At 51.9% G+C, this 22,338-nt stretch overlaps 1 protein-coding gene across 2 annotated transcripts in view; it reads right to left on the reverse strand.

Annotated features, from left to right (window-relative positions):
* PLCG1 (phospholipase C, gamma 1) overlaps window positions 1–22,330 on the reverse strand; it is a 36,054-nt gene extending 13,724 nt beyond the window's left edge. For both annotated transcript variants that reach the window (XM_008590937.1, XM_008590936.1), the window contains exons 1-4: window positions 22,153–22,330; window positions 1,977–2,129; window positions 1,773–1,866; window positions 1,561–1,608 (exon numbers count right to left, since the gene is read on the reverse strand). In XM_008590937.1, coding sequence (XP_008589159.1) covers window positions 1,561–1,608; window positions 1,773–1,866; window positions 1,977–2,129; window positions 22,153–22,267 — 410 coding nt within the window. In that variant the 5' untranslated portion in view covers window positions 22,268–22,330. The remainder of the gene's footprint in view (window positions 1–1,560; window positions 1,609–1,772; window positions 1,867–1,976; window positions 2,130–22,152) is intronic.
* Window positions 22,331–22,338: the final 8 nt, after the last annotated feature.

A 22,338-nucleotide genomic window follows, 5' to 3' on the forward strand; every position in this document is an offset into this window, starting at 1 on the left:
TCAGGGAGGGGAGGGCGGGTGCACCTCCTCCTCCAGCCCCACCATGAGCAAGCACTCACTGGGAGCAGACACCATCTCATCTGACCTTACCCTCACCCAGTAGGTAGGCTCTGCCAGGGCCCTCGCCTTCCAGTGGGGAAGGGAAGCTTCCAGTGCCACTGTCTGCATCACCAGCCTTTCCATCAGTGCTGCTGCAGTATTCACTCCCCTTCCCAGCAAAACTCCCTGGAAGAGTCACTGAGCCCCTTCGCATCCGCTGGAGCCCCTCACCCCTCCACTGATGCTGCTCTTCCCACCATGTTGATACATCCTAGGGTCTACTCTCAGTTCTCATCACTCCCTTTTCCCTGGGCTGCCAGATCTCTTGACACTGACAGGCTCTCCTCTTACCTCACCAGCTGCCACTCACCCCCAATCCCTATTCTGGGAATGGCCTGGGATCTACCACAGGACCTTTGTTCTTACCACACTTGCCCCCTAGGTGACCTCATCCAGCCCCATGGCTTTCAATGTCATCTCTCTGCTCCCAAGTTAATATCTCCTGTCCCAACTTCTTCCCTAATCTCATCCTACCCACCTGCCTACTCAACAGCTCTACCTGGACATCTGTCAGGCATAATAAAGCATAACATGTCCCAAACTGAACCCCTGAGCTTACCGTGTGCCTCTCCCTCCGTCTTCCCATCTCAGTCAATGGCTATTCTGTTTTCCAGTTCCTCAAGCCAAAAAGCATACTTCTATCCTCAACTGCTCTCTCTCTCACTCCCCAAAATTAACCTGTAGGAAATTCTCTGGGCCTCTATCTTTGAAATACAATACAGTATAGCCCAAATTCATACTTCTATCCTCAAGCCAAAAAGCATACTTCTATCCTCAACTGCTCTCTCTCTCACTCCCCAAAATTAACCTGTAGGAAATTCTCTGGGCCTCTATCTTTGAAATACAATACAGTATAGCCCAAATTCAGCCACTTCCTACCACTATCACCCTCACCTAAGCCCTCTCACCTTTCACATGGAGTGCTAAAGTGGCTCCTCACGGAGCTCTCCACATAGCCCCAGAGTGATCCTAAGTAACTCTACGTCAGATCATGTCACTCCGCTCTACAGGACTCTCCATGGCTTCCCATCTCTTTCAGGACAATGAAGGGCCTCACCATGGTGCAGCACACACACCATCTGGTCTCTGCTCTCCCATCTCTCCCTGGCCTCTCTGGCTATTACACCAGGCCTCAGAGCTGTAAGCTGCAAGGCACCCCTCACTTCCAGGACACCCACAGCCAGTTCTGCATGTCCAGTCTCTGACCACAGTGGCAGGGCACACGGCATATTGTCGCTGGCTTCTCTCACCAGCTGGCTTCTCTCACCAGCTTGTACCAAGGCCACCAGAGGACTTTCTGCTGAAAGGCACTTGTGTCAGAACTACCTGCCCACCTCCTAGCCCCACTTAAAGCAGGTCTCCAGGTTCCTCTGACTCTCCAGACAGCTGCTCAGACCCATGGCTACTGTTCTGGCTGTCCCTACCCACCTTGCTGAGCTAGAGACACAGCTCAGCACTTACCGATCCTCACGATTCCGATCCACTGAGTAGAATTGCTTCCGAAGCCACCTGGAAAGAGAAGCCTGAGGTGAGGGCCACTTCTCTAGCTAGGGTCAGGCCTGGGGAGGAGGTAAGCAGGCAGTGTCTGAGCACACAGAGGCCTTTTAGTCCCTGCCCATGATCTTCTGGTCCCTCATGCCCCCAGCGCTAACCATGCCAGGGGTGGTTCTCACCTCTCAATCTGCAGAGGTGTGGCTGCCTGCAATGTATCCTCCATCAGCCAGGTTAAGCCCTTGATCCACATGTTCACTTCATCCTCAGACGTGGCTGTGAGCAAGGGGGAAGCAGCCGAGCTGAGGGCGCACGTCTCCCACTGGGCTAGGAGCCAGCGGGCATTCCCTTAACTACCCCTACCTCCTCCAGCCCCTTGACCCCACCTTGCAGGCTCAGGGTCTTCAAGCGGAATTCCATTCCATAGAGGATGACAAAGCAGTGTGATTGGTCGGGCCGGAAAGCAGGGTCCTCTTGATAGCGATCAAAGTCCCTCGAGGTCTTCCCTGGACGGATTTCCTTGATTTCACGAATATCAACTAGGAGGGTAGTGAAAATGTCAAGGTCAGGCTGGGTTCTCCCAGAGTCAGCACTGAAAGGAGGGCAGCCTGGTTTATTCACTCATTCCCACACTCTTCCCTTTGTGGAGAGACCACAAAGAAAGATACTGCCCCACTCCCAACCCCACCCAGGGCATAGCCAAGACCACTTGATAGAAAGAGAGCTGGGCTGAGTCTAAGGACAGACAGAGCCTTGCTAAGGGCTGAGAGATCAGAGAGGGCTATCTGGGGGACATGGAGCTCTGTGTGGTGTCCCTTCCCCATCTTTGTTCCCTCACTGATAATACAGATGCTCCTCAACTTACGATGGGGTTACATCCTGACAAACCCACTGAAAGTTGAAAATACCATACATCAAAAATGCATTTAATACACCTAGCCTACTGAACATCATAGCCTGGCCTACCTTAAATGTGCTCAGAACACTTACATTAGCTCACAGTTGAGCAAAATCATCTACCACAAAGCCTATTTTATAATAAAGTGTTGAATAGCTAATGTAATTTATTCAATGGGCGTTTCTGTACTGAAAGTGAAAAACAGAATGGTTGTACAGATACTGCAAGTACAGTTTCTACTGAACGCATATGACTTTCGCACCACTGTTAAGTTGAAAAATGCTAAATTGAACCATCATAAGTAGAGGACTATTTGTACAGGCTGTACACTTTGACCTGGAAAAGAGCTGGATTCCAGAAGGAGAAATGGGGACCCAAGGGTATTCCGTAAGGACCACTTCCTGCCTGACACGACATACACACAAAGCAAACCATAACGTCCCAGGAGCAGGGCTGGGGCTGGCCTTGTCCAGGTGGGTCCCAGCATCCTTGGGAGGAAGCAGGCTCAGGCCCCGAGAACTGGTGTATCTCTGAAATATCACATACCCTGAAGACATCCCCACACAAGTCACAGCAAGAGGCCTGGTCCCCCTCTCCAAGGCAGTGGTTGTCCAAGTGCAGCAGCCACCCTGAGCCTCACCCATTGTTTGGTCTGGGGCCATTTCCTTGTCCAGTCAAAGGGAACTGGTAGGCTCCCCCTGCCCTTGCATAGCACAGGCCATGGAGTACACAGGTCTGGATGGCAGATGATCTGCCTCAGCCACTAACTCAAGAAACAATGCTGAGTGACTCATTTAACTTCTCACAGCTTCAGTTTTACCACCTATAAAGCAAAGGGCTTGACTGAGTTTCTCTAGAAGGCAGGGTGGTAGAAGAAACATGCTCTGAAGCAAGACTGCCTGGACTAGAATGCTAGCTTCACCTCACATAAAGCTGTGGGTCAGTGTTGTTATTCCATCACACAGAAGAGTAACAACACTCAGACCCACAGCTTCATGTACGAAGAGAGGTCACATAATAAAAAAAAAAAAAAAAAAAAAAAAAAAAAAAAAAAAAAAAAAAAAAAAAAAAAAAAAAAAAAAAAAAAAAAAAAAAAAAAAAAAAAAAAAAAAAGAAGAAAAAGAATTAAAAAGGTCACAAACAACAGCACCAGAAGCATGTTGGTAAGATTGGAAGTTGTAACAGCTAAAAGCGCCTGGCACTGTGTAGCATATGGAAGGACCTCCTTCAACGCAGATACCTTGGCTCCCTTACCAAAGTTTTCTCAGGAGCACAGGGTTCTGACATGAGGCCTCGCTTCTGGCCTAGCCCCAGCTCCCCTGCCACAGAGAGGGGAGAATTGGGGCATAAAGACCCAACCTGAGAAGACAAGAGTTTCCGAGGGTGGAAGGAGGAGCTTGCATCAGGGGAAATGCCCAGATCAAAAACTACAGAACCACCACAAACTCTGCCCTTTGAAACAGAAAACAGCTTGCTCTTCCGGTGCAGAGCTGCTGTCACCCCCTTCCCACACCTTTGCACAGAGGTACAGGCATGCACACATGCACGCGTGCACACACACACACACAGAGCCAATGGGCCCTAGGAGAACTTCCAGCCTGTCCTGTGTTCTTGGTCACATTTTCACTGAGACCAATGTGAAGGCAGAAAAGGTACCTGCCCAAGACAGGAACCAGGTAGGCAAGGCAGTTCAAGGCCAGGCATCTGACTCTCCCAAACTCCTACTGGCTACACCTGGCCCCTTTTACTTTCTCCCGTAAGGAGGCACCAGCCTGGCCCTTATGTCCTTATGTCCTCAAGTCCATCAAAAGGACCTGACAGCCGGGTGAAACACTCTACTAGGTTCTTGAAAGCCACAACCTATGCTACTTCCCAACCCCACCCCCCATCCTCCTGCCTCCCAGAACATACATTGGGGTCCCCTTTCCTGGTCCCCTAGGAACTGCCATTGCCAGGAGAAGATTCCCTGGACAGGCATGACCTCTGCCCTATTTGGTGTGGGGGGGGCAGGGGGACAGGGAGAGGAAGAGCCAGACCAGCCCGGTCTGTGTCACACCTGACCTGCCATAGGTCAGGAAGGGCAGGAAGAGACCTTCCCAGAACCTGGGAGCCTGGGGAGAAGACCGCTTAGAGGAGCAAGGAAGTCACACCCTGTACCTGGAGACCCATGACCCAGTGCTCCTCCCCCACTCAGAACCAGGGGAGAACAACGTTCAGGGGACACTGGGGAAAAGAAAAGCCAGGGTACTGAGAGGCCCTCACTATGCAGAAGATGGGACAGTGAGAAGGAGGAACTGTCCCAGGACAAGAGTAGGATCCCACAACTAGGACGCCTGTGGCATGATGGCCAAGGCCCAATCCCCAGGCTCACCCAACCCCAGAGGGCATAGCCCAGCAGGCACCAGGAGCTTCAGCAGGCTCCTTCTTCCAAGGCCCAGGTCCTAGGCCCATAGTGAAGGCTCCCCAGGCTTCAGCAATGGCCTACGTATCGCCATCCCAACCATGGCCATGGCAGACAGTGACAAGATAAGCTGCCTGGGACAGTGGGGTGGTGGTGGTGGTGGACCCCATCCCTCACATTTAATCACCCACAAACCATCATGAAGAAACAGAGACTCAGCCCTTCTTGAGGGGCTCTGAATAATGAAAGACCATCTGCACCCAAGCCATGGCCCGGCATCACATGCCAGCTCTGAGCTGAGACCTCTCAAAGGCAGGCTGCCTGGCACTCCAGGCAGAATCCTGGGGGCCCTGTTCTGTCCTCCTCTCCCCTGCCCAGTGTAGATCTGCTCCTCCCACTCCTTCAGGAAGCCCTCCCTGACCTCCCCTTCCTGGAGGCTGCCAGGCCTAGCGAGAAAAACTACACAGGTCTTAAATTCTAGCCATGATGCCCTGGCAGTCCCTCACTCTTTCAGCCTTAGTTTCCCCATCAGGAGACTGGGAATCCCTCTTACCTCACCAGGTTGCTGCGAGGGCCCCACTGAGAACCTCTAGTCCCAGTGAAGTCTGCAGGGAGCCCAACTGCCTGCCTGCATGCCTAGTGCCAAGGAAAGCTGGCAGTAGGGGAAACACATCAGCTGTCTGCCAGGGCTTCACTGGGGGCAAACCCAAACCCAGGAGAGGTAAAGCTGGTCCACAAGGAAAAGAATCCAGGCAGCTATTTCCTCGGATCAAAAAGGGGTCTGGGAAGGGTAGATGCCCTGTGTGAGGAGGAGTGGGATTCTTGCGGTCTCATGTTCAGATGGGTGTGTACAGATAGGCTCTAATTTGGAGGTGCTTCCTGAGCTTATGGCACTCAGCCTTCCCCAGCTGCAGAATCTCACCTGCACCCTCACCAACAAGCTGAGGCACATGCACCCTACCACCTCACACACGGTGGGGTACGGGAGTGGGAGACCAGCAGACCTGAAGTCACAAAGACCAAGGTTCAAAGCCTGCCTCCAGCAGCCAAGGCCTCTGGTTCATCATGGACAGAATGAAGGCTTTAGTGGAGTAGACCGACCACAGATCCTTCACACATAGACACGCTCTTACGTGAAGACACCCACATGGGAGAATCAGACTTGGCCTGCCCTACCACCCCTAACCTTGGGTTGGTTTGTGTTTTGGCTTTTTGGCAGAAGAAAACTTCCTTGCTGCCTGGCCCCTGGGGCCAGCTCTAAGCATTGAGGCAGAATGCCACAAGACTGAGTCTGTAAAAATCAAAGCTCACATGGCCAGGCCAGCGAGGCCAGGAAGGGCACCCTTCCTTTTCCATCTCTTCCCTCTTCTCCCCTCCCTTCTCTTTCTCAGCCCAGGGACAGATTCCTGGCCTGATACCATAGAGACCTGCAGATTCTTAGAGCAGAGCAGCTGGGCTGTGTAGGTCTGGAGAGCCAGTGCCTTTTGGACGTGCCAGTAACGGCAGCCACTTTCTCTCAGAGGGCCCGTTTCCTCACCAAGCCCATTTCCTCACCTGTGACACACAGCCAATTCTAAGCACTTTGGGAACTGTGCAGCTACACAGTTTTCAGGGCTGGCTGAGAACTTGCCTCTGCAGGAGAATGGGCCTCCACCACAGGGACAACAACCAATCTACTGGGTGGGGAACAAAGGGGTGCTGTCAAGGGGACAAGCTAAATGACAGGGAAAAAGAGGGAGAGGATAATGACTGCAGAGGACCTGCCTGTGTGCTTGGCTCCTAAAGGTAGGGCTGCTTCCTGTCTTGGACTCCTGCTTCCCACCCCTCCCAGACATCAGGCTAAGCCACAGGCCTGCCACCAGCCTTCTTTCCTGCCCAATGCAGTGGGATAACCACCCTGTCTCGCCACTGCAGGAATGTGCATGAGAGCCATATTCCTGTGCCCAGGCAGAGGCCTAGGATGGGCAGGAACCTCAAGGAAGAGAAAGGGGAGAATAAGGGTGGGCACCAAGCTTTTTTCAGGGCTCCTCAGAGCCAGTCAATCCTGCCCCAGGGGGCAGAAACAAGGTGGGCTTTGGAAGGGAGGGCTTTGGATTTGATCGTTGGGGAGGGAGCCCAACAATCAAATCCAAAACCCTAAATTAGACCAAGCTTCTCAGTCAGAACCCATGTCCTAGCATCCCCTGCCCTCGGCAAAGCCATTTTCAAACTGCCCTCTAGACAGAGGTTTCCCAAATCTACTGGCCCATCAGGGAAGAAGGGTGAGGAGAAGCATTGTGAGCAAAAGCACTGGCAAGGCAGACAGGCAGCAGGGCCCCTTTCGAAGCCTCACGTTCCTCCTATGCAAAATAGGACCACTACTCTTGGCACCTCCTTCATTGGACTGCAGTGAGATGCCAGGGAGGTAAGGGACACAAAAATGATCTTACAAGAACAGGAGGACATATTGAAAATTAAACCCCCAAAATGGTGAAGATATGGCCAAGAAAACCACCAAAACAAAAAACCAGAAGGAAATATGGCACCACAAATTTCTGGACATGAAACTTGCTTCACTGAAATACTTCTTTTAAGAAAGGGTTTTCCCTTCATGAAGTGCATATGTTAATTGATGTAAACTGCAGCAAAAACTATTCTTTTAAAAAGTACACGTAGCAAATAAAATTTGTAACAGAGAAAGATGGCAACTCAAGATAAATATAAAAGATCTTTTTAAAGTCTAAAGAGCTTGTCACATGGGAGAGCATGGTACTGACAACACCAAGTCAAGGGGTTAAGATCCCCTTACTGGTCATCTTTTTAAAAAAAAAAAGTCGAAAGAGCTTGAAAGAGGTAAGTAAATATTACTTAGGTAGGTTCCTTCCCCTCTGCGGGTTTTCACCACCCCCATCTGTGGGGCTGTGGACCCCAGAACCCCTCTAGGTCTGTGTGCCTAGCCCTGCAGAGGGCACTGGAGGTAGGTGGGGAAAGTGCAGCCCTCCTCAAAAATGCCTACGTCCAATCAAGGCAATACAGACCCCAATGCTCCTCTCTCCTGAGCCTTTGCACGACATTCCCACCAGGCTCAGCCTAGTGGCACACTAGGTGCCCCCTCCTCTCCTGTGCGTCACCACTCCCGTCACACCTGCTGGAGCTTCCTGGTGTCTTGGCCATCGGCTTGTGAGCTCCCCCAAGGAAGAAACCACATCTGATCTTCTCTCCATTTCCCACCAGTCCAACACAAACCCAGGTCCCGGAGAGTCCTCAAAATATTTAGAGTGCTTAAGAGCAGGAACAAACACATGGGAGTTAGACTCCAGAGCTAATTATCTAACAGAGGCAGCAAGGGCCACAGATGTTCAATGATGGTATCAGGGATGGCTTCCTGGAAGAGGTGGTGTGTGAGGCAACAAAGGCTGATAAGGTACAACAGATACACAAATGCAGTGGTTAGTGGGGTGACTAAGCAGAGAGAGAAAGAATCGGCATAACTGGGGACACATGGCCCCTGGGGGCCAGTACAGTCCTTAAACACTGGGAAGTCCCTACACAAAGGTTCCTGCAGCCAATGGGAACCACGGGATGCTAACACAGCTTTAGGAAACAACAGTGAAAGAGGCAGAGCTCTCTGAGCACCCACACCCTGCAGGCCCTAAGCCAAGACCACCAGGAGATTCAGAAGCATGGATCCCAGGAGAGGTGTGTGGATCTTCCCAGAAATGGTCTCTCATCAATCCCCCTTTCCACACACAGCCTGTGGCAAACAGATGGGCCCTCTCAGTCCTCCACCCCCCCCCATCACCCTCCAAAGAAACTACGCAGCCAGGGCCTGGAGGAAAGTTAACAGAGCTGAGCCTTCTCCCCCAGAGGATGCTGAGAAACAGACATCGCCCATTCCCAGCCCTGTACCTCTGCCACTGCTCACCCCCCTCGCTGCCAAACTGGGGCCAGCTCCTGGGGGGGGAGGTCAGGCACCGCCCTGCAGATCCCCACTCACAGGGAGCCAGAGGCACAGGGGTTCTGCACCCCGGGGCTCCTGTACCAGTCAAAACATACAACTTTGGAAGGGCTTTCGCAGCTCTGAAGCATAAGGATGGAGGTGACCAAAGAGTGGACAAAGATGGAACATGAACGCAGGCCCGAAGGGAACCTGATGCAGCAGTAGCCAGACCATGGGATGACCAGCAGTGCCCAAGCTGGGAGCCTGTGCCCAAAGCCTCTGGAAGGAGCAAGAGTGCCCCTCCCCCTCTCCTCTGTCCTGAGGCTACAACATTTCTCCTTCTACCTCCCAACAGAAACATGCCCATGAATCTGCTGGAGAGGTTTTCCTGAGTATATCCCAGCTCCCACCACACGAAGGCAAAAACAGAGAAGTGGTTAGTTATCCACCTCCATTTTACAGATGAGGATCCAGGCTCAGAAGTTTCCAAGGTCAAAAGGTCACTTGGCAAAGGGAAGACAACACTGGGGCATACTCTCCTTCCCATTCCCGTGCAGCTGCCTTTAAACCAGACCACCAGCTGGAGAAGACCAGTGCCCCCTTTCCAGGATATGCAGAAGGAAACCCTAGCCAAACCATGGAATCCAGGTTACACCCACAACAGCGGAGCCCAGGCTCTGCTCCCCTAAACACCTGACCGAGAAGAGCAGCCAGGCCTGACTTGGCATCCAGCCCCTTTCCTACCTTGGTAAACAGGAAGAGGCCATTCAGACAGCTGGATGGAGGTTTATGGGATCCTACATGGGACCCTGCACTGCTACCAGCTAATTGCTTCAGGTCACAGCTGTACAGGATTCTTGCCAATATCCAAATCACCTAGAGTCTAGATTCTAGAAGAATCTCCTCTTTGGAGCAATGAGGAAATGGAAGGTCCAAAGGTCACATGGTGATTCATGGCAGAACTGAGGCCCTCTGCAGTGTGCCCACAGCAGCTCCAACATGGGGTATACAGAGAAAAGCAGGGCAGCCACAGCAAACCTTCACCTGGTCCAAGCAGGCAGCCCTCTTCTGCAGAATGCTAGACTAATCCCACCCATGTCAAATGTGGGAACAGTACGCCTAGGCCCCAAAGGAGGAAGGAAAGGAGGCCCAGCCAGAGAACTCAAAGCTGGAAGAGAACTCAACAGTTATCCATTAGGTCTATTCATTCATCCCACCATCTAATCAGACACTTATTAGGCATCTATGTACTCTATGTCAGGCTCTGGGGTGGGTCCTGGGGAAACAGATCAATAAGGCATTTATTTGAGTACTTGCCCTTGAGAAAACCTCCACCAGTGGAGGAAACAGATGGGGAAGCAGATCACTATGAGGTCATGCAAAGAGTGGAACAACAGGCAGATGTCTATGGGGCTGACAATGTGTGGGGATGGTCCCAGAGTGCTCAGAAGGCAGGTCTGGAGGGCAGAGGGGGTTACGGAGTCCAAGGCATTGATGCAAGAGTCTGGTATGTTCCAGAAATAGGGGTTCAGAGTGTCATGGATCAGAGGGGATGGAAGGTAGGCCTCACCACTTTGGGGGAAATAGCAGCAGGGAAACTTGCTTTCCCCAACTTTTCTGCCAGAGCCCAGATGACTCCCCAGGAATCTCATGAGTCATCATCCAGGTCAGGAACCCTGTGTGCTCTGACCTCTCCCCTACCGCAGGATGATGCTGCCCATGTGCTTTCTAGATGGCCTGTGTCTGCCAGGCTCCTAGCTATAGGAGAGAGGCTGGGGGCCCAAAAGATCGAGGTCCCTGGGCTGTCCAAGATCTCTAAAAGTCCCCATAAAATAGCCGCCGTAGTGTATTCAGGCCACTTGGAGAACTGGTGTACTGGGCATAAGCCACTTTTCTATGGTCCTCTTTCCTGACCCCTTGGCAGCAATCAACACCATTGACCATGCCCTCCCTCCTGCTTAAAGCTCTGCCCTTGATCTCTCCCATACAACCTCACCTGTTTCTCCTGCTTCTTGTGAGCTACAGGCCTATCCTCATTAAACACTGGCCTTTGTCAAGGCTCAGGTCATGGTCCTCTCCTCTTCTGGTGCTCTGTCCCCTCCCTAGTCAGTCAGACATATCTGCAGCTTTAATTGCCTCTAATGTGCAGATAATTCACAAACACATCTCTAGCCTAGTCCTCTCCTCTAGGCTTCAGACCCTTCAATCTCACTGCCTACTTGCTGTTGCTACCGATTCACCTCAAGTCAACCCCTCAAAACCAAACCCTGTCTTCTCTCACCAAACCTGGGCCTCTTGTCATACCCCTTGGGTCAGCTAACAGCATTATTATTCAAACAGGTCCACAAACTACAAACTTCAGAATCATCCCTCACATCTCCTTTTCTCTCATGCCCCATATTCCCCCCCCCACCCCATCCAATCCAATCCTGCAACAAGTCCTACTGGCTTTGTTATTTACAATCAGCCATGTTTACTGAGCACCCACATGAGGAACATTATGCTACATACTTGGAACACAAGTATCTCAAGAAGCTTGAATGTGGGAAGAAGAGTTAGACATGCATATTATGCTAGACAGATTACGTTAAACAGAGTCCACAGACAAATACTAAGAGAAGCTGAGAAGCACAGAGGACAAGGTAGTCACCTCTGCTGGGTGGGAACAGGCAATCCTATCACTCATTTCTTACATATTTACCTTGCACAGTCACTGTATAAAGCTCTTGATCAGGCTATCTCATTTCATCCTTATAAATAACACTATGAAGTAGATATTAGGGTCCCCATTTCCCAAGTGAGGAAACTGAGCACACAGAGGTTAATAAACTTACCCAGGATGGTAGTTGGTGAGTGGCAGAGCCAACAATATCTCAAAGCCAACAATATCTCAAAGCCAGGACCATCTGTGCCCTGGGCTTGTGCTCTCCCTGTCGGAAGTGGCCAAGTAGGGCCCACACAGACAGGGGAGGACGAGAAGGACTCTAGGTTGCACGGTGCACTGCTGCTCCATAGCATCCATCATAGTGGTAACTGTATGTGTATTTTAAAGCTGTCTGTCTTCTCCACTAGAGTACAAACTCCTGGAGGACATGGACCATGTCTGTTATCTTCAATGCCCCATGCCTAGCAAGAACTTAATAAGTATTTGTGGAAAGAGAAAAATGAGACCCTACTCACCACAGCCAGGATGCCTGCAAGCCTCCCTCTGCCGCCCTGTCCCTGTGGGGTCCTCTCACAAGGCAGAGGAAAGGGAATGCGTTAGGAGAAGAAAGAAAAATCTAAGCCCCCCCGCCCCAACAAAGAAACAATAGGGACGCAGGACTGAGGGGTCAGAGTGACATGGGCTGAAGCAGGGAAACAAGTGGGAGAGGGGAGAATGGAGGTCTTCCCTTTGCAAAACTCCCTGAGTCCTGTGCTGTCTCACCACCTTGGCCCTGGCTTCCTGCCTCTTTGGTTTCTGTGTTACTGCCATCTCTTTCGGGGTGGATGTGAGGCCGTCCGTAAGTCCCCTACACAGAGTAAACCTTGACTATGGGGTTGGAGATGCTCTAAATAATGAAGGGAAGTCATCAAGTCAGAGGTCTGCTCACTCAGACGCCCTGCTTCTGCATACCACCAGGCTCTCCTGACTTAGAGTTGCTGGGCCCAGCCTTTCTCCAGCATCTGGCCATACTCCCTTTGGGCCATGCCAGCCCAAGCCAAGCCACTCTCCTGTCCCCCTTTTACTTCCTGGGAGGAAGCAAGGCCTCAGTGAGTGATCTCACCCTGAGGTGACAGTGAACTCACTCAGTCAGAGATCTAGTCTCTGATCTCACCTTGAGGTGACAGTGAACTCACTCACTCACTCACTCACTGCATCCCCAGGAAGCCAACTCAGATTCTTCTCAATCACCTCCCCTACTGACAGAGATAGCCACCTTGGCATTTCCCCCTACCAATTTTCATTCCCTAGTTCTACCCTCTTGGGACAGTTTCTTGCCCCACATCCCACTAGCACACATCCTTGAATGGACCTTCACGCTTCCAGCATGGCCCAGTTCTCAGGATGTCCGCTCGGGCGGCCAGGCACCAAGCATGCTGTTCTCACTGGAGGGAACGCTCTACATCCCACTACTGGCCTCTGGAGGCCCTGAGCAAAATCCCTGACAGAGCAGCACATGCTACCTCATCTAACCTCTCGTGGGTACGCTAAGAGCTCCTAAGAAAGGCCATTGTCCCAGTTAGGACTGACGAGCTAACACAGGCACCTTATACTCAACTAGTGGTAGAGCAGGGAGACCATCAGGGGGGTGTACAGAGCCCCAAAGAGGGACTATCAGCCCCTGCCACCACTGCTACCCAGCCTCCCAGTTGAGCGAATTGAGCTGTCCCTTAGCCGACCTCCTGCCCCCAAATAGGCTGAGAAACCTGTGGGACCTGTGGCCAACTGGGGCCCTCCTTTCCTCCTTCCTAGATTTAGTCACCCTGTGAACTCAGGCCCACACTCTATAGGCCTGAGGCTGAAGTCACTTAATCCCATGGGTTAGAGTTCCCCTTATACACACCCGCACCTACACAGCCAGAACCCAGTGTGGCCAGTACCCTACTCCCACCACAAGCAAGGCCAAGCCAAGGACACTGTGACCTGGGGCATGCCCTCAAAAATCACTTCCCTTAGGGCATTTCAGCTCTGCCATATCCCCAGGTGTCCAAGAAAACAGGAAGCCAACCCCAAAGTGAACTGCCCACAACTGGCCAAGGAAGAGTTAGATCATACACAAACAAGTGGTCAAACTCAATGGGCCCAAGCCCTCATCAGTGTGGCCAGTTGTCCCCTAATCTTATGTTCAGTACTGGAGCTCCACTGAAACTGCCCACTCTTCATAGTGCCCACGCCTCATTGCCCTGCTTCCAGGTACTCTGCAGCCTTTGTCCAGATCCTCTACCAATACTGGTATGCCAGCTAGGAGGGGAGGGAACCTGCAGGGCAGGATGGGGTGCTACAGAGAGAAAGCCAATTCTGTCTGGGCCCTCGGGCTCAGCCAACAGCACTGTAGGCACAACCGTGTCCTGCCAGCCCTGGGCCTTCATGGTTTTCTGCATGTCCCAGATCGCAAGCTTCCCAGGATCAAGGACTGGGTCACCTCCTTTTCTGGCTTCCTAACTCCAGCCTCCTCTGTGCCAGGCCTGGGCTCAGTAAAAGAGATGCCAGTCTTTTTCAGGAGAAAGCCCCGCCCCATTTACTCTGCATCCTCAGTCTTGCTGAAGCCAGGGCCACCGGCCAACACCAGGAAGGACCAGGGCCGGAAGGAAGCAGCAGAGGCTATACACAAAGCCTACATGCGGGCTATAAAAAGGAGCCCCTCCCTGCTTCCCCCAGGACGGCTGGTTCCTGGGAGGTGAGGAGTGAAGAGCGAGCTAACACTTGTGCCTGGGCACATAGCCACAGCAGCCTCTCAAAGGCTAGCCAAGTACCACCTCAAAAGGAACTAGTCTTGCCAGGAGGGATGGGAGATTGTTAAGGGCTGAGACAGGGATGCAAGTAGAGACTCTCCAAGTCTCTGGGGCCATCTTCTGGGACCATGGCCTTCCCCAAAGCAACAAACTCCACTGTCCCCACTGACCCCCCTTCCTCCAACTCCAGAGTACTCAGGAACCATCTCCTTCTTACACTTCTTTCCCTGCTCCCTGGGGGCTGAGAGCGCACCCTTGAGGCCTCCGGGTGCCCACATTCCCCACTCTATCAGGAAGCTCCAGCACACCCAGCAGAGGAGCTCTGGGGCGTGGCTTGATGCAAGGCAGCAAGAGGCTCTAACACTGGGGTGATGGCAGGATACCATGGCTGGACTCAGGCGGCAGCTCAAATAGGGGCACGTGTACTGGGGCTTAGGCAATTAGGTAAGGGCCTCAAAATCTGAACACAAAGATACCTATATAGCTATTTCAAAGAAGCAATCTCTTGACCCATGTGGAAAGCAGTCTAATAACCACAACAGCAGAGCCACACTCACTGCACCCACCTTCAAGTCAGAAAGTAATTCCTCCCCAACCCCCATACTCCAAATCCCTCTTCAGCCTAGCCACCGAGGCACCTCTCCAGGGACAGTGGTGTGGCTTAGGAATGCGCATGTAGCATATGGGAGAAATGAACTCTGTTGTGATCAGCCACTGAAATTTGGGGTCATTTGTTCTCATAGCACACCCTCACCTACTCAGACTGACAGAGCAGCCTCCTGCCTGTTTCTTTCACAACACTCACCAAACCCTGTAATTATTTCATTTGTCTGGCTGTTTATGTCCTTTCTGGCTGTATCTACCTAACCTTATGTTCACTACTGGACTCCACAGTGCTTGGCATAGTTAGCAAATGCCAGAGCCCAAAGCCAGGGAAGGACAAATGGTGTTTTGCTTGTTTAGTGAGCCACTGAGACCCAAGAAAGCTGGTTTTCTGCTTTTTTAAAGGAATGAGCACCCACGGTGAGATGGGAAACAAACCAAACTAGAGACCTACTGCCACCTAGAACAAGTCAGAGGCTGGAGCAATCACATCCAGCTTAGTGTGTCTAACACACTGTTGTAGCTAGACCCACAATGAACATGGGACGAATGAGAGCATGTGAGTGAATGCATGCTCTTGAGTTTGTTGTAACGGATCCTGGGAAGTCCCTTCTCAGAGTGTCTGGGGCACAGAGCCCTAGATTCCCATGTTCTCCAGTAACAGTGAGTAACAGCGAGTCAAGAAGGTGAAGCTTTTCTGTCCCCCAACATTCAGCTACTACTTTTGCCCCCTGTAGGAGTGTGGGAAAGGTCTGGGCAGGCCAAGAATCTTGACAGGAGTGTCCCGACAAGGATAAGAGCAGGAGAGGCTCTGGAGTGGAGACTGAGTCCAGCTTGTCCACAGATGGAAGCCAGGGCTGGCCAAACACATCTGGTCAGAGGGCAGAAAAGAGATCAGATATCTCTGTTCACATTAAAAAAAAAACCAAAAACAAAAAACTTTGGTCCTATAGAACAGTCCATCTTACTGTCATTTTCCCCAGAGTAGGAAAAGAAACTGGATACTATATAGCAGGACTCAGAAATCCTAGGCTCCACCATTAACTTGCTATGTGACCTTACCCTTGGGGCCTTGGTTTCCTCTTCTGTAAGAGAGGGATAATAATTCTGGCCCTCCCTGGATTCATGGAGCTGTTGTGAAGCTCAGACAATACAACGGATGAGAAAATGCTCCAAGAACTCCCAATGCGCCATTCAAATACCAGATTTTTTGGGTGCCCCAGTCCTCTGTGTACAGATGCAGGGAGGGAACAAAGAAAACAAGTAGGAAACAGACTCCTGGCCCAGGTTGTTAGAGCAGCCACTGTGGCCAAGCTCACTGGTGGAAAGAGCTGAAACTCTGCAGCTACCTAAGGTGAGAATAGAGGAAGCAAGTACTTATAAAGTGCCCACTAAGTGCTAAATGCTGTGCTGAGCACTTTCACGTAAAATCTTTTGCTCTCATATGTAATCTCATTTGATTATTAATATACAGCTCTGTGAGGAAGAAATTATTTTTACAGCTGAGGATCAGTTTCAGATCAGTTAAAGTAACCTGCCCAAGGTCACAGGAAGACCTGAGACCAAACCCAAATCTGAATGGTTCTAGCTACAAAGTCTGTACTGACTTCTCCAGGACTAAGAGAGTGAATGGAAAGAGGAGAAAATCAGTATCCTAATATCAGATCCTAATATGAGGCCTCTGTGACCTCAGGCCTCACTTTTTCCCTCCAACTTATCCAGCTGTGGCCTCCTGGAAGCCTTGTCCTACAGGAGAGGGCAGAGAGTGAGAAGAAATGCTGTGCATGGATAGAGATGGACACAGGACTGTGATGGCAGAGGTAGCCCACCACGCTGGGGTGGTGGCATTAGAGCACTTTTGGAAGGAAGGAGGTCTACCCACCAATGTGCTTGGATAGCTGGGCTATTCCTCTGGGCTGGGCACTTAGAAATAAGCCAACATGATACCTTTACCCCACAGAAAGGGGCATCACTCTTTCTTCCTGCCAGCCAACTGCTCTGTCTCCTGCAAAAGCCAGCAGCAGGAAAGAACCCCGACAACAAAGGGACTGCTGAGAGCTGCGAGAGAGGATGGGTGGGCCTCTTGCCTCCAAATCCAAGGGCTTGGTGGCCAGGCACCAGCCCTCAGCACAACAGGTACGTCCATTCCCCACCCCACCCCAGGTCTTCCTGGGAACTTAATGACCCTAACCCTAACCCTAACCCTCATCTCCCCCATCAGAGCTCCCACAATGAAACATTTATACCTTACCACACTCCATGCTAAGCAATTTCACAGATTCCCAGCAAATCCTCACAAAAACCTTACGAGATAAATGCTGTTTGTTACTATCCGCTCTTTACAGATGAGGAAGTCCAAGTCAGTGGCACAACAGGATTTTAACCCAGGCAGTCTGAGTTCAGAACCCAAATGCTTAACTACTAAGCTCTACTGTCCCACCCCCAAGACTCAGCCCCCTTCCTTCCAGCACCAATGCATCCCCAACCAGTCCCAGCCTCATCTCTACCACACCAAAGGTGTTCTTGGCCCCTACAGAGCGATCCCCACTTCCTCAGTTTCGGCACAAGCAAGCTCACAATCATTCGACGTTCAGCTCAAAGATCACCCACCACTCCTGTGACGCCTTCCTGGCTCTCTCCCTTGCGCTCACAAAGTTCTCAGTACAGACCTTTCTTATGGAACATAAAACACGGTTATAATCACATGCTTCCAAGATTGTCTCTCTCAAGAGTTACTCAATGGCACAGACCATGTCTTATTCCTCTGTTGACCCTCAGTGCCTAGTATTTGGGCAAAATAGAGGCACTGAAATATCAGTTGAACAAATAAATGCCCCCTCTTTCCAAGGGGCTTACCCAAAGCAAAGCTAGTGGCCAAGATCACTGAACTCTGACTCAAGCCTGTGCATCTTTGTACAAACACAAACACACAGAGTCCTGAGGAAGCTGGAGGTGTTGTGGGCTCCAGGGCTGCTTACTCTTTCAGTCATTTGTGAAGCAGGCTCCTCCCTATGTTCAAAGGAAACAGAGAGCCCCAGCTGGATGGGGGGCCTGGAAACCCACACATCAGGGCAAGCCTGGGGTGCTGAGGAAGAACTAAGTGGTCTGATTTCCTCTGGAAAAACTACAATCAGACAGGAAACACACAGGCAGGGCGGCTAGCCCTGGAGATCCAGACACGTGTTCTTGCCCTCCTCCCACCTGTTCCTGCCCCACTGGGAGCAACCAGCCAGTACAAAGAAAACCCTTGGTGACACCAGGCTGGCCCCCTCAGAGCAGGCATCCTGGTCCACTCCTCTACTCACCAGTCTGACACCCACAGAGACCGGGGCCAAGCCCCCGCCAGTTGGTTCCAATGCCACCTCCTCTCTGAGCCCACTTGCCTCCTCGAGGCAGCTAGCTGTTTTCTTCAACCGCTCCCCCCAATCCCTTACCAAAGGTACTACTCAGAATTGTCACTGTATGTTTTAGTGTCCCTGAAGGCAAAGATCTGTTTTCATTCACCACCTACGAGGACCTGGCATCTAGAAGATTATCTACTGAAGAATCAGCCAAAGATGAAGCCTGGGGCTCCAAAGTCTCATAGATGTGCCAGGCCGGTATTCACAGAACACCTCCACGGAGTGTCCACCCATGGTTATTGTACCCACAAAGATCCTTGCTTGGGCAACCTCAGTGAACATGGGTGTGAACCACCTCACCCCAGAAGGCTCCAGAAGGAAAAGTGTAGAGCCAGAGCTTAGAGAGGCTCGGGCTGTTCTAGGATGCAGAAGCAGAAGACGTTTGTGTCATCACTTATGTTCTGAGCGCACAGGTTTCTCCACAGAGCAGCACCTCAGCCACAGAGAACATGGGACCTGAGGCTCACCTGCAGCACCACACCACAGCCTGGAATCATCCTAGTGCTGCTGGCCAGCCACTGCCTAAAGAGCAGGCACAAATCACTCCCAGTATTTCCATCTCCTCATCTGTAAAATGGGATGGTACTCCCAACCACTCCCCAGCGCCCTTTTGAGTATTAGACAAAAACAAAACAAAACAAACAAAAAAACACGGTGAAAAGTCTCCATAGCACTCAGCAGGAAGTCTATAATTGCCTTCTATTTACTTATGTCAGTATTTGCAACATAAAAGCCAAACCCCAACCTTGTTCCTGTCACACCACCAGACAACCAACAGGGCACTAAAGCACCTCCCCACCCCTCTTCTGAGCCGAACGATTGCCCTAGAAATCAGCAAGTGCCAGCCCCATCTCACAGTGGCCAAGTGAGAGGGCACAGAGTGAGGACTGAATGAGGTTGCACATGTGTGCTGTGCTCCCTCACTGACCGCACTGCTCCCCTGCAGGTCCATGGACACCCTGAGGGGAGTGGAGTGTCTCATCTCTTTGACCAAGCTTCAAGCACTGTGTGGTACCTGGCAGGGTCAGCAGGAGAAGGCCAGACACCTGAGACACCTGGGCAAGAGGCCAGGTGGCAGTTGACCCAGCTGGTAGCCCAACCCTCCTAGAGTCTGCAGACAAGGGTGCAGAGATTAGAACCCACCAACGAGGTGAGCCCACGAATGGGCAGCAGTGAGTCTGGGCTTCAATGAAGGCTCCATTTGCAAGGTCTGAGCCCCACGCCCAGATTCCTTCGAAGCATCTGGGCCTCCAAACTTAAAGGGCTAGGGCCCCTCTACACTCTCTGTCTACCCCTCAGTCCTTTGGAATCCCACTTAACTGATGAGATCACTAGATTTGTATACCTCTGGCCGACCCACCCCCAGGGCTAGGGTAATGAGATCCTCTGCATTTCTGCCTCCATCCCCCAAAGACCTGAGACACCATGGACTAGATCGTCCCCTTTCGACACCCCTTCCTTCTGTTCAGGACCTAACTGACAAACAAGGAAGTTGCACCCAGGAATCAAATGTGCAAAACTCCAAACACTTTCTCTGCAGAAATACTGTTCTATATGATGGATGGATGTGTGGGTGGGTAGAAGATTTGGGGCAAAACAAAACCATTTCCTCCCTTTTCTCGAGTAGCAATCTGAGTGAAATATGAACTTGGTCCCCATCCTCCTCCCTTCCTGCACCTTTGCCCTCTCCTACAGCCACACTCCACTGCCCTCAACACTCCCAGTCCAGGGTTTAGGAGGGCAGTCATGGTCTGTTATTGTTATTGTTATTATTAGTAACAGCTCACATTTATTAAACGTTTACAAAGTGTCAGGCACTGCAATGTGTCAGCTCACATTTATTAAACATTTACCATGTGTCCGACACATTTACAATGTGCAAGGAGTGATATTTTACATCCATTATCTCATTGAATCCCCAGAACGACCATATATTGGTGGATATATTATTACACCCATTTTATTTTTATTTATTTATTTTTCCTTTTTGTCTTTTTTCGTGACCGGCAACGGATTGCAACCCTCAGTGTCGCGCCCATACCAGACCGGGACCGGCAACGGGATCACAACCCTCGGTGCTGCGTCCGCACCTCGCTCAGCCAGTGAGCGGCCGGTCTGTATGTGGGATCCGAACCTTCGGCGGGAGCGCCACCGGACCGGCCCAATTACACCCATTTTAAAGATGAGTAAACTATGGCTCAGAAAAGGTAAGTAATTGGCTGGGGGACATAAAACTAACAAACAGGCTTCACGTCCGGACCTGCCTTCAACCACTGTGCTACACTTATTGCCTGCTGGTCACATGCAGGGTTTAAAATGCAGCCACTTACCCAGGAAATCTCTATCTGGGAACCTCCAGCCAGTGCCACCAACTTAGCACAGCACAGGGAGCATCACAAAGGCAAGGAAGGGAACTGGATCTGGAGTCTGATGTCTGGGTAATGTTCCCGGGACTATCTCAGCTCTTTGCAGTGTCTATCCTTCCTCCACTATGGAATCTAGTCTCTCAAATCACCAAAATGTTCTCTTAATGGCTGAGAGGGACACTGGGGGCACTGAGGAAGGCAACTGCCATTTCTAAGTTCAGCAGCTGTGTCAGATCTGGAGTTTGTATCTGAGGATGGCTGCCTCACCACAAGACCTTCCTTCCTCCCAATCTCACCCATCTACATCATATTCACCATACCCAAGAAGGTCTGTGGGAACCTCTCCTGGGTTGTCACTTCTTGACTCCCTTCTCTACCTAGACCTGGTTCTGAGCCTGGTTCTCTCTAGGACTAGTCTCTGGAGGTCCTTGCAGGAAAATATTCTCAGTCTGGGTTGCAGACACATCATCTCTTCACACTGGGAGGCGGGGGGATGGAAGAAAGAGCTGAATGCCCACCTGGCCATAGCTCAGGCATGCGCTAAGTGGAACAACACTCTGAAAACTCTGGGCTTTTTCAAAGTCCTCCAACTCCCACCTCCCACCACAGACCTGCACAAAAGCGGCCAAGCTTAGGCCTGGGAAGGCAAAAAGGCAGGAAACCAAGAGGAGCCGCTCCCGGCTCCCTGCAGCCACCGGACACAGGATACAAAAGGCTAGACCCCAAGCTGGCCACATGCTCTTGAGACAAGTACCTGATTCCAAGGCACTGGGGCTGGCCCTTCTGGGGCCACATTCCTGGAAACGTGCTTTCAAGGGCAAGGAGAACCTGGCCCGTTTACCAAGAGCTCCTGCCCTGGCTTTGGGTGTCTGCCCACCCACACAGGCCTCCAAAACTCAGCTTCAGAACAAAAGAACAGTGGGGGGGAAAGCAGCCACTGCTTTCTCTCAGGCTTTTCCAAACCCAACAGAACTACCTTGCTCCCTCTGCCCAAGAGGGAGATGAGTAGGCCCTGCTCTAATCCTAAGCCAGCCCTACCCCAACATCTGATTAACTTCTACTTAGGGAACCCAAAGGTTCCTCTCCAAATAAGAGCCCAGCCTGGGAGCCCAAAGAGTTTCACAGAAAGCTCCTCCTGGAGAAAGAATGGTGGGTGGTGACCGTCTGGTCTGGCCCCAGGTTCTCTGGCTGGGTGGGGGCCGCTGCCTTGGCTCCCCTCGCCGCTGCGACCCCCCTTCCCGGGGCCTGTGAGGGGACCTATGCCTGCCCGCTGACCTCCAGCCCGCGAGGACTTTTAGGCCTCAGGACAAACACTCCCCATAGCTGGGGAAAGGGGTGTCCTGTCAGGTGACCGAGGACCCGGATGCCCCCCGCCCTCGGTGACCACCGGAGACGAGGCGGGGGCGTGGCCCAGAATAGGTGGAGGAGGGCCCGAAAGTTTGCCCAAGTCACTCCGGCCCGGGGCGCGGGGAGCTGGACCAGGACCCCCGCCACCCCCGCGCGCGCAGCTGGGCCGGGGCAGGGACGGGCGCACTTACTGGCCCCCTCGATCTTGTCGGCGCCGCGGCTCCATGTGATCTGGCGCGTCTCCAGCTTGACCTGGAAGGTCTTCCGCTCGGGCCGCTGCGACTTCTTGGAGTAGAACAAAGTCATGACGGTGCCCACCTCGAGGCTGCGGCAGAGGTGCAGCACCTCGGCGTCCGAGGGTGCGCCGGGCCCGCAGC

The sequence above is a fragment of the Galeopterus variegatus genome, unplaced genomic scaffold (assembly GCF_000696425.1).
Source record: "Galeopterus variegatus unplaced genomic scaffold, G_variegatus-3.0.2 Scaffold6476, whole genome shotgun sequence".
Taxonomy (NCBI): Eukaryota; Metazoa; Chordata; class Mammalia; order Dermoptera; family Cynocephalidae; genus Galeopterus; species Galeopterus variegatus.